The sequence below is a fragment of the Miscanthus floridulus genome, chromosome 14 (genome assembly GCF_019320115.1).
Source record: "Miscanthus floridulus cultivar M001 chromosome 14, ASM1932011v1, whole genome shotgun sequence".
In the NCBI taxonomy this organism is placed as follows: Eukaryota; Viridiplantae; Streptophyta; class Magnoliopsida; order Poales; family Poaceae; genus Miscanthus; species Miscanthus floridulus.
This window is the reverse complement of record NC_089593.1, coordinates 87,804,031-87,819,195: the sequence shown is the minus strand read 5'-3', so window position 1 is coordinate 87,819,195 and position 15,165 is coordinate 87,804,031. Positions and strand designations below refer to the sequence as shown.

The following is a 15,165-nucleotide window of genomic DNA, read 5'->3' as shown; positions in this document are numbered from 1 at the left end:
CCGATATACAACAATTTGTGCTCGCAAACACCGAGTGGTAAGAGGTATGCAAACCTCACTAAACACTAGGCCTAAAACCTAGAGCAAGCGCATGAGTGGTGGTCTAATCAACCTAAGCACTTCGCAAAGCAGCTACGCTAATCACCTAATAAAATACTAAGCACCATGCAAGTGGAGATCACTAAAATGGTGTATCAACACTCTTAGTATGTTTCCTCAGCTCCACATGACTCAAATGGGTGGTTGGGGGTTGTATTTATAAGCCCCACTGAGAAAGTAGCCGTTGGAGATGAAGTCCCGCTTTTCTGCTACTGACCGGACGCTGGAGTCGTCCTGATCGGATGCGTCCGGTCGTCTCAACTGTTGGAGCCACGAACAACTGATTGGACACTGCCAGCGTCCGGTCACATGCCACTGGACGCGTCCGGTCGCAAGTTCGCCGCTCTAGAACCTCTCTGTACTCGATCGGACACTGCTGTCCTTCGTCCGGTTGGTTTGCCGCCAGCGTCCGGTCGCTGCTGCTGTTGCTAAGCCTCTGGTCAGAGCGTTCGGTCATTGCTGCTATTGCTGAGCCTCCTGATCGGAGAGTCTGGTCATTTTCCTTCAGCGTTCGGTCCAGCATCCGGTCACCTCTATGAGCTCGTTTCTTCACGATCTTGCATGTGGCTTGGTTCCTATCTTTATGCTTGGACTTTGCTTGATATCTTGGGTCTTCTCTTGTGCTCCTAAGGTCTTGCTTGAGGTGTTGATCATCGGATCATCATGTCGCCTTTGTCCAAGTCACGTCTTGTATCCTATTGAACTACAAAACAATCACTTGCAAATTCATTAGTCCAATTCGGTTGTGTTGGTCATCAAACATCAAAATCAAAAGTAAATGAGCCTAGGGTCTATTTTCCTTACACATTTAAACAGATATACTTTCCACTTGTTTCGTGTTTGTTGGGACACACAAACTCCAACGTATTCTTAGAGTTTATCATAGCTCGATCTCCGCATTCGCATAGAGGAGGTTCCTTGAGTCTTCTAACTGTTGCTAGGTGCTTCTCCTTAGCCATCATTGGCGGGGGGTTAGGGGGGTGGAACCCATCGCTGAAAGTGCTCACGTGGATGTCTCTCTCTACACCAATCGTCGACAAAGAGGTACCTAGGGTCAAACTTGTCTGCACCGTCGATCCACTGAAAGAAAAAGCACATCTCATGGGCCTACACAACAAGATTCCAACAAAATATTAGTAACCTACTTACACAAATGAAGAAAAAAGATAGTGGAAATAATTACTTACATTAAAATGACTATATGTATAGAAACAACGAGCCACTGTGTCTGAATGTCTCAATTGAAACACGCCGTTCGGGAAACCACAGTCATAGTTAGGGACAGGGAGGTCAGAAGGGACGGGGGAATCTTAGCTAGACGCATCGGGGTATAATTCTCGAGGACGACCTCGTTTTCGCCAAAACTCCACCCGATACATTTCTTGCGTCTAACAAAATGGATGTAATTTAACAAACAAAAATCAAAATATCACAATTCATCCGTGTTGAGAGCCTTTTGCATTACAACAAATAAAATATAACCTACACTTTGGTGCAAACTCTATCTTAGATGCAAACATGAAAACTATATAAAAACTATACTTTGGTTAGTAAAAAATAAAATTTGGTACATCAACAGTGTGTCCATATATTTATTCACATATAAAAGTTGAGATGCAAACTCAAACAAGCAAAATTTTTATAAAAATTGACCTTAGAATACATGGTAATCATAATTCTAACTAACCAATTGACTTTAACATTAACAATCCTAATTCTTCAATCCAACGTTCTAACGAACTCATATTTTTTTTCATACCCTAACTACTCATTCAAATCTTTCGATCCATCGTTGAGGCCGAGAAAGGAGCTTCATTACCTTGACAAGACCGAGGAGGAGCTTCGGGGAAGGTAGGGAAGGGGCTGGCAAGGGAGTGTGCGACCAGCGGTTGTCAACGGCGGGCGTGTGAAAGGGAAAGAAAGGAATGGAGAGAGAGGGCCGCGTCGCGGGCCTTTATTGGGGCCTACCGTGCCGTGCACGATGGCGCGTCGGTGCCACGCCGTGATCTGTGGCGCGGCAGAGCTGGGTCATGTCACCGATCGCTGCCACGGTGGTAGCCTGGCCGCGCCACCATGCATGGCGCGATAGAGTGGTTAGCGTGTCCAAAAGTGTTAGTTTTGAAAAAAAACAAACAGTGTCAATTTTAAAAATAGTTTAAAAAAATGTTAAAAATAAAAAAAAATCTCGCCCGCAAAGGCAAAGGCAAGCCGCCCGCCCGCTTCCTGGTACGGGAAGAGCACGACGGGGAGCTCAAGAGGGAGGAGGAGGGTAGGTGGGTGCCGGTGCCTCAGCGGTGGCCGTGGTCGGACTGGGCGGACGTGATGTGGACTTCTGGAGTGCGTTGCGTCAGACCCGCCGGCCGTAGCGCGAGCGCGAGGAGGTGCCTGGACGCCGGTTGAGTTGGCGAGACTATGAGAGTCGGGAGGTCAGGTCAACCATCAAGTGCTGTGGTATCAATGTCTAACCGAATGTTACACCGTGTTCGCTTGATCGTATCAGCAATACTTATTAATCATGATACAATATTTTTTCTATCACAACGAAACTACGTGAGCTGACTTATAAGCCAATAAATAATCAAGCGAACAAGCAACCTGTTCGTTTGGCTGTGGCTTGTCGTAAACGATCGTAAATTTTCAGCTAAAACAATATTTTTCTCTCACATAAACTTAGCCAACAGTACTTCTTCACAAACCAGCCACAATACGAAACAGCCAACCGAACATGCTGAAGGTTTTAGTTTCGAACTGACAGCTGCCTAGTCCAGGTCCATGTTTACCACGCGAATGTGGAGGGGGAGAAGAGCGACGCGCCGCATGTGTATTGAGGGAAGTGGCGGCCTGGCGGGGTCTCACCATCGTCGTCTGTGCCAAAAAGTAGACTAGCCACGAGGAGGAAGGAGGACCAGCAGCTTGTTCGTTTAGCTGTGGCTTGTCGTAAACGATCATAAATTTTCAGCCAGAACAGTATTTTTCTCTCATACAAATCAGTCAGCAGTATTTCTTCACGAACCAACAACGATACGAACCAGCCAACCGAATAGGCCGTAGAACGGAGACGCCCGCCGGTGGTGTACGGGCCTGGTCTGTCGGTCTGTGCTCTCTGAGCTCTCCTGACTCCTGCCGTCCTGCGCCTGTGGAGTGCCTTCCATTTATGGGCCAGGCGGGCTCTCAGCTGCTCGATTTTTTATTTAAAAATAACTCTTTCTATTTAGAATGATATAATTTTAAAATAATAATCTACCTTCCAAAAGTAGCTTTTAGATCTAACTCATTTAGTCCCGCCAGCCCGGAGCGACAAAATAACACTGTTGGGCCATATGTATTGGCAGCTAGTTTGACGACCGGTGCTATCACGCTATGCATTTTCTTCCATCAAAATAAGTGAGTATTAGACCTGAAATCCTATGAAACTCGACATATATGCTATAACGGATAGTGTAAATATTCCATTTTAGTTACATGCACAGGACCGAGTGCAATATATTTTGAACTGTTCAATTCTAAAGTAAGGCTTGTATTTTTTTTTAAACCTGGGTAGATTTTCATTCCAACTGAGTTGAGAGTTCCTGAACAACAATTACATGAATGTTATCTGGGACAATGCACATTATGTGCTCCTCCCCTTCAAAGCTACCCACGCCGAAAGCGGCAAGCTCATGAGCTGCCCTGTTACAAACTCTTGACCGAGACACACACTCGAAATTTATGAAGTTTGACGGCACCAAAGACTTTAGTTCGTCTACTATCAAACCTCCATGCATCGACTTGGCCAAAACATGGGTCGTCAGAGCTTATTTATTCACCATCGGTGCGTCCGTTTCCAGGATCAAATTCCCAATCCCCAAATTGCATGCCGCCTGAACACCATGGAGACAAGCAATCAACTCTGCCTGGACCCTGGAGCGCGCTGAGCAAGTGATCAACTCGCCCCATCCAGCAAGCACCACATCTCCATCACTCTTGTATTAATGCTACGATCGAGAGAGAACTAAAGCTTATTCGACCCGGTCTCCTTCTTTACTCAATTTAATTAGGTAATTGTCACGGACATGGAACCTGTCTCCGCAATATCTTGGAGCCCAAGAAGAAAGAGGTCCACTAAACCAAACCCAAGAATGGCAGGCCCATAGTGGAGCAAATAGTTTAGGCCCAGTTGCATCAGGTGAACGCCGTTGGGAACAGCTCTAATGGGTATCACAGAGAGAGAGAAGCTGAACTCGTCGTGGTTGGTGTCAGAAGTTTGCGACGAGCTGTTGCTCGACTTCCCGGAGACGACCAATTTTGTACCCAGATACAAATTCCACTTCTATAGTAGAAATCGTAGTACTGTACGGTAACATCTGGTGCTGGACATCTAGATCCTAGCGCACGATCACCGTACGCGGCCTCAGGTGACGATGAAGGTTGAGGAACAATTCACCGAAGTTGGACGTGCAATCGAAGAGGATAATAGCTACTTTAATTATCAAGTTGGGCGGTGAAGGACAAGCTGATCACTAATAAAGCAATTCGCCTTGATCGTCACGAAGCTGATGTGATGTAAGGGGGCCATTTGGATCCGCAAGACTAGGTTTATCTTGTGATAATTTAGCATATGTTTAATCCTTCTATTTTGGTATGAAAACCAAAAACTATTTTGTAGTCATGTGTACCAAACACCTCTAGAGTGGCTATTTATTTTTTCGAATCAGGTGCATAGTTGGGTCCACCTAGGCAGTTGCTTGAGGGAATAGCATTCAGCACAGCTGGTATTGTTCACACTTTACACTAAAAAAACGCCGACGAAGTTTAGGTTTAAAGAAGAAGATGATCTCCTTGGTCGTTTCCTTACAGCTCAACGCAACACGTAGGCAGGAGGCAACTAGCAAGGCTGCTGCAAAAGAACGAGCCACCGCGCCACGCGGCTCGTCTTCTCGTCGATTCGATGAAATAGAAAGCCCAGCTAACGGTTTCCGGTTGACTGTTCCCCGGCCCCGTCCGACGGACCAATCCTAATCCGGTAACGCCAACAATTGCCGACGCCGCAATGGTCTCTGCCAACGGGTCCCATACCTTCCCAGTCCCACCTGTCAGCGACCGAGTCACGCGTCCCTCCACGGACCCCATCCGACAGCGTTCGCCGTCGCCACGTGCTCCGCCCCCGAGGCCGAGCCGATAATAATTCCGCTAGGGCCACCCCGTCGCGCACCACCACCAGCAGCAGCGGTTACCTTTTTTGGCTTTTGCAACGCGCACAGCCGAAGCCGAATCGATTGATACGGTTACACCTGAGAAAGAGTGGTGGCCGGCGCGGATGGCGGCGGATGGGAGGATGCCGGAGAGGGAGAAGAAGCAGGTGGCGATGGACGGGCGGAAGGACGGGGTGGCGCGGGAGGTCATCCGGATGGAGCGGGAGGCCGTCATCCCCATCCTCAAGCCCAAGCTCGTCATGCGCCTCGCATACCTCATAGGTGAGCCACCACAGCCGCCGCTTCTCCCGATTTCTCTCTTTACTTTCTATAGCAGCAGCAGCAGTTGCGTGGTGCTGCGAGGGGCGCTCGTGGTCTGTGTCTATGACTGACCGGGAGTCTGGGGACCGGCGCGTGGTGTCGGCTGGATTTCGTCTACTCAGTTGTACGTACTGCGTAGTGCTCTGCTCATTCGGCTCGAAGCATCAGCGGTCAATTTGGTCGGTTCTGGGACCCCAGAAGTGGAGTTTCCTCTATCTGCCCATCGGCACGACTGTTAGTCATGCTTAATCGTGTGTTGGAGACGATTTCTGATGCTCCCATGGAGGCTTATGCTGCAAAAGCCAAAAGGGTGTAGTCAGTAGTGCAAACAATGTTCTCTGTCCAGGATTCCCCGTTTGATTAACTATTTCGTGTTTGAAAATTGCACGCAGAGCATGAGGCTGATCGAAATGAGTTCCTGAAGCTGTGCAAGAAGGTGGAGTACACCATCCGGGCCTGGTACCTCCTCCAGTTCGAAGACCTCATGGCAAGCCTTCGTTTTGACTTCGTTCTTTTATTAGTTCTCTGTTTGGTTGCTCAAGGGGCACTTTGATTCAGATGGTTAATTGTCTGTTCTGTGCTCTCGATGCAGCAACTGTACTCACTGTTTGATCCTGTTTCTGGTGAGAAGAGGTTAGAGCAACAGAACCTGACATCAGAGGAAATTGAGACCCTTGAATTCAATTTCATGACATATCTTTTTCAGGTCGGTTAGGTACATGTTCCTCTGTTTAGCATTACACATTTACACTATTAATATGGTCCAACGTCTTCCTCATCTTCATGTACAATTGTTCCCTATTACTTTATGCCGAATGCATAAAATACATGAAAAATGTTTATCATGGATACACGGAGCTGTAACTGATCCAGGCTACGGACCAACAAGAGCCACATGGTGGCAACAATCGTTCCTATTTAGTACTCCCTCCGGTCCAATTTATAAGGCGTAATATGACATATCACGGTCTCCTAAATTACACTTTGACCATTCATTTATTTATATTATATTGTGTATGATTATAAACATATGATTATTTGATAGTACATCTGATTACAAATATAATAGTATCAAGTTTGTAGTACAATAATTAAAAGTTGTTGGCTAAATTAATGGTAAAAGATTGTAAAGTTTGACTCTTAGCATACGCGAAATGCCTTACAAACTGGACCAGAGGGAGTACCACACATTGATGCGCACCACTGAACTTTGACTTTCTGGCCTTAAGTACATGGTTTATGATTCAAGACCTAAATCCTCATGGGAAATGGATTGCTTAGCACATTATGTTCACTGTTACTTTGTGCTAAAAGCATTGAAAATATGTGAAAAATATTTAACACGGATACATGCCATGGTATGGACCAGTGAGAGCCACCTGGTAGAAACTATAGTTCCTATTTATTACCATGCGTTGATTCATACCACTGAGCTATGACTGTCTGGCCTAGAGTACATGGATTTTCGACTCAATGCCTAAATCCTAGGAAATGAATTGCTTGGCATACTACATTCTCCACTGCCTTACTGTTGAGTGGTTGCCATGTAGCTCATACTTAAAATTCACTGAATATGGTGCTTTAGAAAGGATTTAGATTCTCGTTTGGCATGACTTCCATGCTATTCCTAAGAAGGAATTTGGAACGCCACTATCCGCCCTTTTATATTTATTAAGATAAGATGATTCACGTAATTGGCCAGTGAACACCGCCAAAGTCAAAATTTGCTGGCAGACATTACAAATTCGTGGTTCTTTGCCGGAAGACACCGCACCGATTATTTTATTCATTTTTCAGTTTAGAGGAGAGAGAAGGTGGGGGAAATGTCTAAACTGCCCTTGTCTTCTTCAACCTCTGGTCGTTCAGTGGACGGTCAAGCAGGCCAGTAGGGGGCTGGTTGTCGGCGGCGACCTGGGCAGCGCCCAGTGCCAGCAGGGGCGATCGTCCGCCATGGCCGCGCCCCTGGCAAGGTAGCGCCCGCGCTTCCACGTGCCGCCCTGGCCTCTACCGTCCGCCGTGTCCGCGCGCCGCCCTGGCCTCCGCCCGTGTGTCTCGCGCTCATCCTCCGCCCGCGCGTCCGTGCACTGCCCTGGCCTCCGCCGTACGACATGGCCGCGCCTTCGCCCTGGCATCCACCCGCGCGCCGCCCAGGCCTCCGCCTGCGCGTCCACGTGCCGCCCAGGCCTCCACCGTCCGCCATGGCCGCGCCTCCGCCCGCGCGTCTCGCGCTCGTCCTCCGACCGCTGCGTCCGCGCGCCGCCCTAGCCTCCGTCGTCCGCCATGGCCGCCGGCCTCCGCCCGGCTCGCTGCCTCCGCCCGCGCGCCCCGCTCGCCGGAGCACTGCCCTGGCCGAGGACCGGCGAGCAGCCGTTGCGGGATGCTCCTGCCCGATGCGCCACCAAGGCCGGAGGAACTGGAGCGGTTGCTGGCGTGCTACCTGTGCATGGGAGAGAAGAAAAGGGAGAGGGAAGAAGAAGGCAGGGGCAAAAATGACATTTCACCGCTCTTCTCTCTCCTCCAAAGTCAGAAATGAATATTTTAAAAGGCGCAGTGTCCGCTAGCAAATTTTGCAAAAAACAGAGTGTCTTTTAGCAAATCTGATTATTTTCAGTGTCCGCCAGATAAGAGAGGTCATTTTCGGTGTCCCGTCCATTTTGCCCTTCTTTTGAAGAGAACCTGCAACACCTATGAACTCAGTTGGATCAGATCAGTTTTGCAGTATGTTGATATATAACTGATAAAACTACCTTTTGTCCTTTGGATGTAGATAAGATTCCTGTTTCTTAGGTGACTAGGAGATGTTCAGCTACCATTTTTTTTCTCGAACATGCAGGAGAGCTGCGTATCTTTGTATTAATAAGAAAAAGGGGCAAGAACCCTTACAACACACACCCCACACACTCATATTTCTAAGAATGCATTCACAGCCTTTGTATACAGCAAAATAACGACCTCAACCAAAGCAACTAGCATTTTCATGCAAAACTAGTTTTGTTTAATCGTTTCTATTTGTGGTCTGTATCAAGCAGGTGATGGAAAAGAGCAACTTCAAGTTGTTATCAGATGAAGAGTTCGATATTGCGCAATCTGGAAAATATTTGTTGAATCTTCCAATCAAAGTTGATGAATCTAAGGTTTGAATTTTTTTACATTTTAAAGTAAACTTAGTAACTTACATAACTAGTATTTTGCTGACGATCTATTTGCTAACCTTGAAATGTAGCTAGACAAGAAGTTGTTGACGAAATATTTTAAAGAGCACCCACATGACAATCTACCAGAATTTTCAGACAAGGTATTATTCGTTCTTGCAGCTTTTCTTTTCATCCTGGCGACACTTATGTTTCTGAGTGATGATTAGAAATCTACAATAGCATCTGGATGTTTTCATCATCCTCTGTTTTTCTCATGGTTTCCTAAGTCACATTCTTCATTGTCCACATCTCTTAGTATATCATCTTTCGTCGGGGGATTGGAATTGATCGAACAACTGACTACTTTTTCATTGAGAAAGTAGATGTAATGATATCCCGAGCTTGGAGGTCATTGCTCAGGGTTACCAGGTATATGCACTCTTTGCAGCAACCTTTTGTTTTTTTGAACACAATCTACTCCAATATACCAAAATACTGTATGGCGTTATACCAATGAATTCTTATTTTTATTACAGGATTGACCGATTGTTTTCTAAGAAACAACATTTGAAGCCAAAGAATGATACGAAGAAGACTGATGAAATTAATGAAGATGAAGAAGATCCAGAATTGTTTGTTGAGAGAATTCGATTAGAAAAAATTGAATTAAGGTTGCTCAATGTTCTTAGTAAAAAAATTTATGCTACCAAACTTAGTATCTAACATGCAGTATCTTTACCCATGTGATGACAGTTTGAAAAATCTGATGAGTAAGATGACAATTCAAGAACCTACATTCGATAGGATGATTGTGGTGTACAGGTAGATTCAATGTTCTGTTTGCTCAACCTTCAAATTCATGATGGACTCTGGTGTTTTTATTCTTGATGCAGCTATATTAGCTGGGCTGATTGTATATGTACAGGAGGGCTGGTACAAAGACTAAGCCTGATCAAGGAATATTTGTAAAGCACTTCAAGAATATCCCAATGGCTGACATGGAAATTGTTCTTGTAAGATAAGATAGATCACAAGAAATTAAATTGATATATAGCAGTTTGATTATCATTTTAGTTGCATCTACGGTTGTTATCAATAATAACCAGAATTATAATTTTGTAGCCAGAGAAGAAAAATCCGTCACTAACACCAATGGATTGGGTCAAGTTTCTCATTTCTGCTGTTATCGGTTTGGTATGTTTCTAATGTCTTGGCTATCCAGCTACAGTGATGTTTTACTATATCAATAGCTTACTACTTGCAGGTCACTCTAGTTGGCTCTCTTGAAATGCCAAAGGCTGATGTATGGGTTGTAATAGCAATCTTGTCTGGTGTGATTGGATACTGTGCTAAGATATACTTCACGTAAGTGCTTAATTGACAGCTTTCTTTTCCTTCTTACCTTGAGCCCCATTTGGTTGTTAGTGTTATTTCTCTGTAGGTGAAGTAATTCCATGAATTGTTGAACTCCAGTGCTATGTAATAAATTTTAAATTCCCCTTATTAATAATCTTGCTACCTTTTCCATACTAGTGCAGTGATTCTAATATTTTGGTGATATATGACACATTTCTTTCTTGTTTATACACAGATTTCAACAAAATATGACAATTTATCAGAATTTGATTACAAAATCAATGTATGACAAACAGCTTGATAGTGGGAAAGGAACTCTCCTTCACTTATGTGATGACGTGATACAGCAAGAAGTATGAAATAGTTGAAAACAGTACTTCAAACCACAAGCTCATACTTCAAACCACAAGCCTTTTGTTCACTGATATCCCATCATCCTTGTTGTAGGTTAAAGAGGTCATAATTTGTTACTACATTTTAATGGAGCAGGGAAAAGCCACTATACAAGTAAGTAACTGGTGTTGCACTCTACATTATTTTTTTCCTTTTGTATTGCTTTGAACATATTGAGCATCTGTGTCCTCAAGATAACCTTGTTCTTTAGATTCACTCATTACAAATTTCAGCAACTCAGCCCTTGTTTACTATTAGGTTGTTGGGAGTTGTGCTAACAGCTGTAGCTGAGTAGCATTGTTCAGGTTTGTTTTGTCCTTTTGTTAGAATGCAGCATATCCTATCCAGATGGTAAACCAATACATAATATTTATCAATGGGGGGAAAAACCAAACCTTTTGTGTGATTCTTCAAATACACTGTTTTGACTGAAGGTTAGATGAGCAATTATAGTTAGACAAAATTGATCTGTGCAGAATAGTTGTGATAAGAAATTTCTGTGTGTAGACTTGTAGCTGTCAGGAGGGCTTGACAACAAAATTTGAAAATTTGGATCCACTTGGATGTCATTTGCTCAAACACATTACACATCGTGTAATCGTGGTTACGAGATGTGTTCCAGCAAAAGCCATGCAAGTGGAGTGCACAGCAGCTACTTGTGCTATTTTTTTTGCCTTGCCTTAGGACAAATTACTGCAAATTAAGGGAGCTTACGATTTTTATTTTCATTTTTTCTTCCTACCAGGATCTTGATTTACGCTGTGAAGAGCTTATCAAAGAAGAGTTTGGCGCAGAGTGCAATTTTGATGTTCATGATGCTATAAAGAAGTTAGAGAAGCTTAGCATTGTTCATCGGGTAAATCAATTCTTTCTAATGCTGAAGTATATATTACTAACTTTTACACACATTAAGTCACAGTCATCATTGTTTGCAAACTGCATCACCTTCAGTTTATAGGTTAACACTTATTGGTCTTGTTTGATGCCAAGCATGTAAGCCATGTTTGCTATATGAAAAATGCATGGCTGCATCTTTGTTTGAAATTTGAGGTTCATAGGTTCCACTAACATGGGGGATACTACATGTGATTCCAGTTAGTTACCGCAGGCTGATAATTATCATATGATTTTAACTATTTTTATTTAAATCCAACATATTTAAGCTGTTTGGATTTGAAGGAGCGCTGAGATCAGAACATTTTGCTTACTCTCCCGTGGAGTTTGATTGTGATTTTGCCCCTATTTTTTTAACTTCGTGATTTTACCCTACATTTTTTTTCCCATTTACCCCAATTTCTAACTCCGTTAGCTAGAGCAGAAAAAAGGAAAGAAATGAACATTTTAGCAAATTGGAAAAAGGACCATTCTACCCCACTACCTCACGAGAAGCCATGGCCTTGCGACCCTTCCTTGGTTTCCCCCTCTTATTGCATGAGCGATGGTGAGGGAAGGAAGCTGGGTGATGCGTTAGACTTGGCTAGGCACGGCGCGGGCGGCAGCCAGGCGCACGGGGGGCGCACGGCGCGGGGACGGGCGTAGGGGCTACGTGGGGGCAGGTGCCTGATGGCGTGCCGCGTGTTCAGCTGACTCAAGTGCGTGTGGGGCCCTGAAATGCGGGGCGCAGCGCCACGGCAGTCGCAAACTCGCGACCGACAGCTGTCGGTGGGACTGGCATGTGGGCAAAGGTGGGGCAGGCTCTGAAGCGGAAGCCAACAGCGTGGGTGGGGCAGGACGGTTGGCAGCAGCGCGTCCTGCAGCGCCAACAGCCCAACACGCACAATGGCAGGTGGTGGCCCTTTCGGCAGCGGCGCGTGCTAGGATGAGTTGATTCCTCGTGCCATCCCAGGTCCCAGCATGAGTTGCCTTCCAGCAGATGAGCGTGCCACTGTGCAGAAGCACTCTGCACTGTCCTGCAGGTCATCTGTTGCTATTAATAGATAAACTCTGGAGTCTCTGGGAAGATTCTGTCAATGGTCCTTGTCAAAATGTGGTCAAATTTTAAATATATATACAAGATTCTGTCAATTGTTTTGTCGATCTTTTTAAATATGTCAATATTTCTCCAAATTATTCAAGTCAAAACAGGGGGTAAAAATACAAAGATCTTTGAAATGAAGGGGCAAATCCGCAATGGGAATTTGTCTTTTTTTTACTATCGAATTGACACCATTAGGTCCTTCTAACGGTATAGGGGCAAACTCAATCTTCAATTTGAAAAGGCAGGGGTAAAATCACCAAGTTGAAAAAGTAAGGGCAAAATCACCATTGGTCCTTAGAGCTGGGGCATGAACACAAAAGCCCACCCCCAAATAGAAATGACTAGCCCGCCCTGTTCGCTTGGCTTATAAGCCGTATTTTTTTAGCCAACGAACAACATTTTTCTCTTACAACAAATCAACCAACACTATTTTCAGCCATGGCTTATCAGCCAAGTGAACAGGGCATAGAATGAGCAGGAGCAATATCTGATTTTTACTATCTCAAACTTATATTTTCACTGCTCTTGGCACTCTAGTTTTCGTGTCCTGGGTAGACAACTGTGTCAATAGCATGATACGTGCATTAATAACTGAATAATAACAAATGGATAGGTATAGTTGACATTCAAAGTAAGTTGCATGGTGTACTAAATCGCACAGTTCACCATATGCACCAGTAAGACTTTTCCTTTTATCGCAGGACTCGATTGGAAGGATCTTGTGCGTTCCGTTGAAGCGTGCGAACGAGATCATTGGTACAACGACTGAAGAACTGGTGATGCGAGCGCAACAGAGCCCTGCTTCGTAGGTTCAATTTCCAAGTCACGATGGGTTGTACCTTTCCTCTCATTTCTGTGCAAAACACGCACCAGAAAGGTAGCATCTGATCATCCCGGAAGTTTATTCGCCTGTACATGTGTATGTTGCAGTGTTCCCTTTCGTTTGGTTTAACACGGAGTGTATATTTCAAAGTTGGCTGTTGCAGTTTAAGAATGGTACAGGGGATGTGTACATAACAATGATATGTAATAAAAATGTAACAGTACAAATATGTTCTCTCTCCCTAGTATTTCTAGGGAGACATTCTTATTACATACTGCATCTGCTTCCTCTGCATCTCGTCTAGCACCAGCCGTCGACTTCATATTCTCCATTTCCGGCTCCGAAGCTATGTTTACACCTCAGTATAAATACCATACGGCAGTGTCCTAAACGAGTTTATTAAACAAAACTGTGTCATAACTTAATTCGTGAAATTAAAGGCCATCCAAAGGACCCGAAGAATTGCATAGCCGCATTCTCTATTCCAGTGGAATCAGATAATCTTTGGTTCACGTTGTGCGTCGCCAACTCAACTTGATGACCCAGTAAGTCTTTTTTTTATAATAACTTCAAATATATTAACTAAGACAAAGAAACCAGATTACAAAGGCTTGGGATAACTAGTCCCAATAGACACACATATGGCACTAAGAGTACAAATAAAGAGTCATCACATTGACTGAAACAGAGGCGTTCCCAAACAAGGAACCGAGCGGTCCTAGAGACATGAACTTCCACTAGTGCCACCCGTCAGTTGTCATGTTCGATACTTTCGCCTTGGTCTTTGCCGTTGCTGAGGCTCCCGATGCTGACCTCATGTCCATGTCCCAGGCCACACTCAATTTGTTGTGCCGTCAGTGTGCGAAACGTGGATGCCGTCGTTTTCAGGATTCTAAGGTCAATATGATTGGGTTTTATGTTTCAGTTTTCAACATGCTCATATTTTAGAAACAGTGCGGAAGAGTTTTATCATAAAACTTTTATCATCTGTCTCTTCATCAATACAATGTCATATCAGCATATTTAATGTCTATGAAATTCTATAAACCCCTGTTGAGGTTGGTCTAATTTCTACCCAGAGGTTGGTCTAATTTCTACCCGAGATGAATCTGCGGGGGCATTGAGGCTATCAATGTTGCTAAACCTTACACATCGTGGGTGGTGTTGCTGTTTGTTCTAGTCACATTCGTCTTAGGGACCCACCAGACACCAGTGTTCCCACGTGCTTCAGTGTGACCTTAGATTTGCATGGCCCACACATACTGATTTCCTTGATCGCAGTTGTCCCTCCAGGGATGAGCACAGCGGCGGGTTATGCCGAGGAGCAAAGCCTGTTGAAACATTGGCCAACTTCATAATCTACTATAACTAAATAGAAAAGCTAAACAACACTCGGTTGTTTTGCTGGCGTCTAAGAAGAGGGTGTTTGGTTTTTTAGTCGTTTTTAAAATTTATGTCACATTAAATATTTAGATACTAATAAAGAGCATTAAATATAGATTAATTATAAAACTAATTACATAGATAGAGGCTAATTTACGAGATGATTTTTTAAACCTAATTAATCTGTTATTAGCATATGTGTTACTGTAGCACCACGTTGTCAAATCATGGACTAATTAGGCTTAAAAGATTCGTCTCGCAAATTAGTCACAAGTTGTGTAATTAGTCTATATTTAATACTTTATGCATGTGCCTAAACATTCGATGTGACAAGAATTTTAGGAGGGCACGGAGAAACCAAACACCCGTTAACGCTCGGTTTCATGGCCTTTGGATCTGACACGTGTTGGTCCTCATCTTTCTCCGGCGGTCTGCTTTGTGTCTGTCATGTGGGGTTCGCATGGCGCTACTATTTGATTTTTTTGGGAGTCGTGTCTGAATGTGTAG

The 15,165-nt window shown here is 44.3% G+C and overlaps 1 protein-coding gene across 1 annotated transcript; it reads left to right on the top strand.

Moving 5' to 3' along the window:
* The first annotated feature begins 5,291 nt into the window (after window positions 1-5,291).
* Window positions 5,292-13,502, top strand: LOC136504638 (uncharacterized). Its single transcript, XM_066499595.1, has 15 exons — window positions 5,292-5,552; window positions 5,984-6,078; window positions 6,184-6,297; window positions 8,621-8,725; window positions 8,815-8,886; window positions 9,042-9,154; window positions 9,262-9,396; window positions 9,479-9,547; window positions 9,651-9,738; window positions 9,848-9,919; window positions 9,990-10,090; window positions 10,317-10,434; window positions 10,529-10,588; window positions 11,220-11,330; window positions 13,154-13,502. Exons 1-15 carry the CDS (start codon window positions 5,396-5,398, stop codon window positions 13,259-13,261), a joined length of 1,518 nt encoding a protein of 505 aa, XP_066355692.1. The 5' UTR covers window positions 5,292-5,395; the 3' UTR covers window positions 13,262-13,502.
* The last annotated feature ends 1,663 nt before the right edge of the window (window positions 13,503-15,165 follow it).

What these genes read in the sequence shown, in the direction of transcription:
- LOC136504638 (XM_066499595.1), top strand. Translation starts at nt 5,396, where the DNA reads ATGGCGGCGGATGGGAGGATGCCGGAGAGGGAGAAGAAGCAGGTGGCG. An exon ending in AGGATGATTGTGGTGTACAG is followed by an intron (nt 9,548 to 9,650) that starts GTAGATTCAATG and finishes GTATATGTACAG; the next exon opens with GAGGGCTGGTACAAAGACTA. An exon ending in CTGACATGGAAATTGTTCTT is followed by an intron (nt 9,739 to 9,847) that starts GTAAGATAAGAT and finishes ATAATTTTGTAG; the next exon opens with CCAGAGAAGAAAAATCCGTC.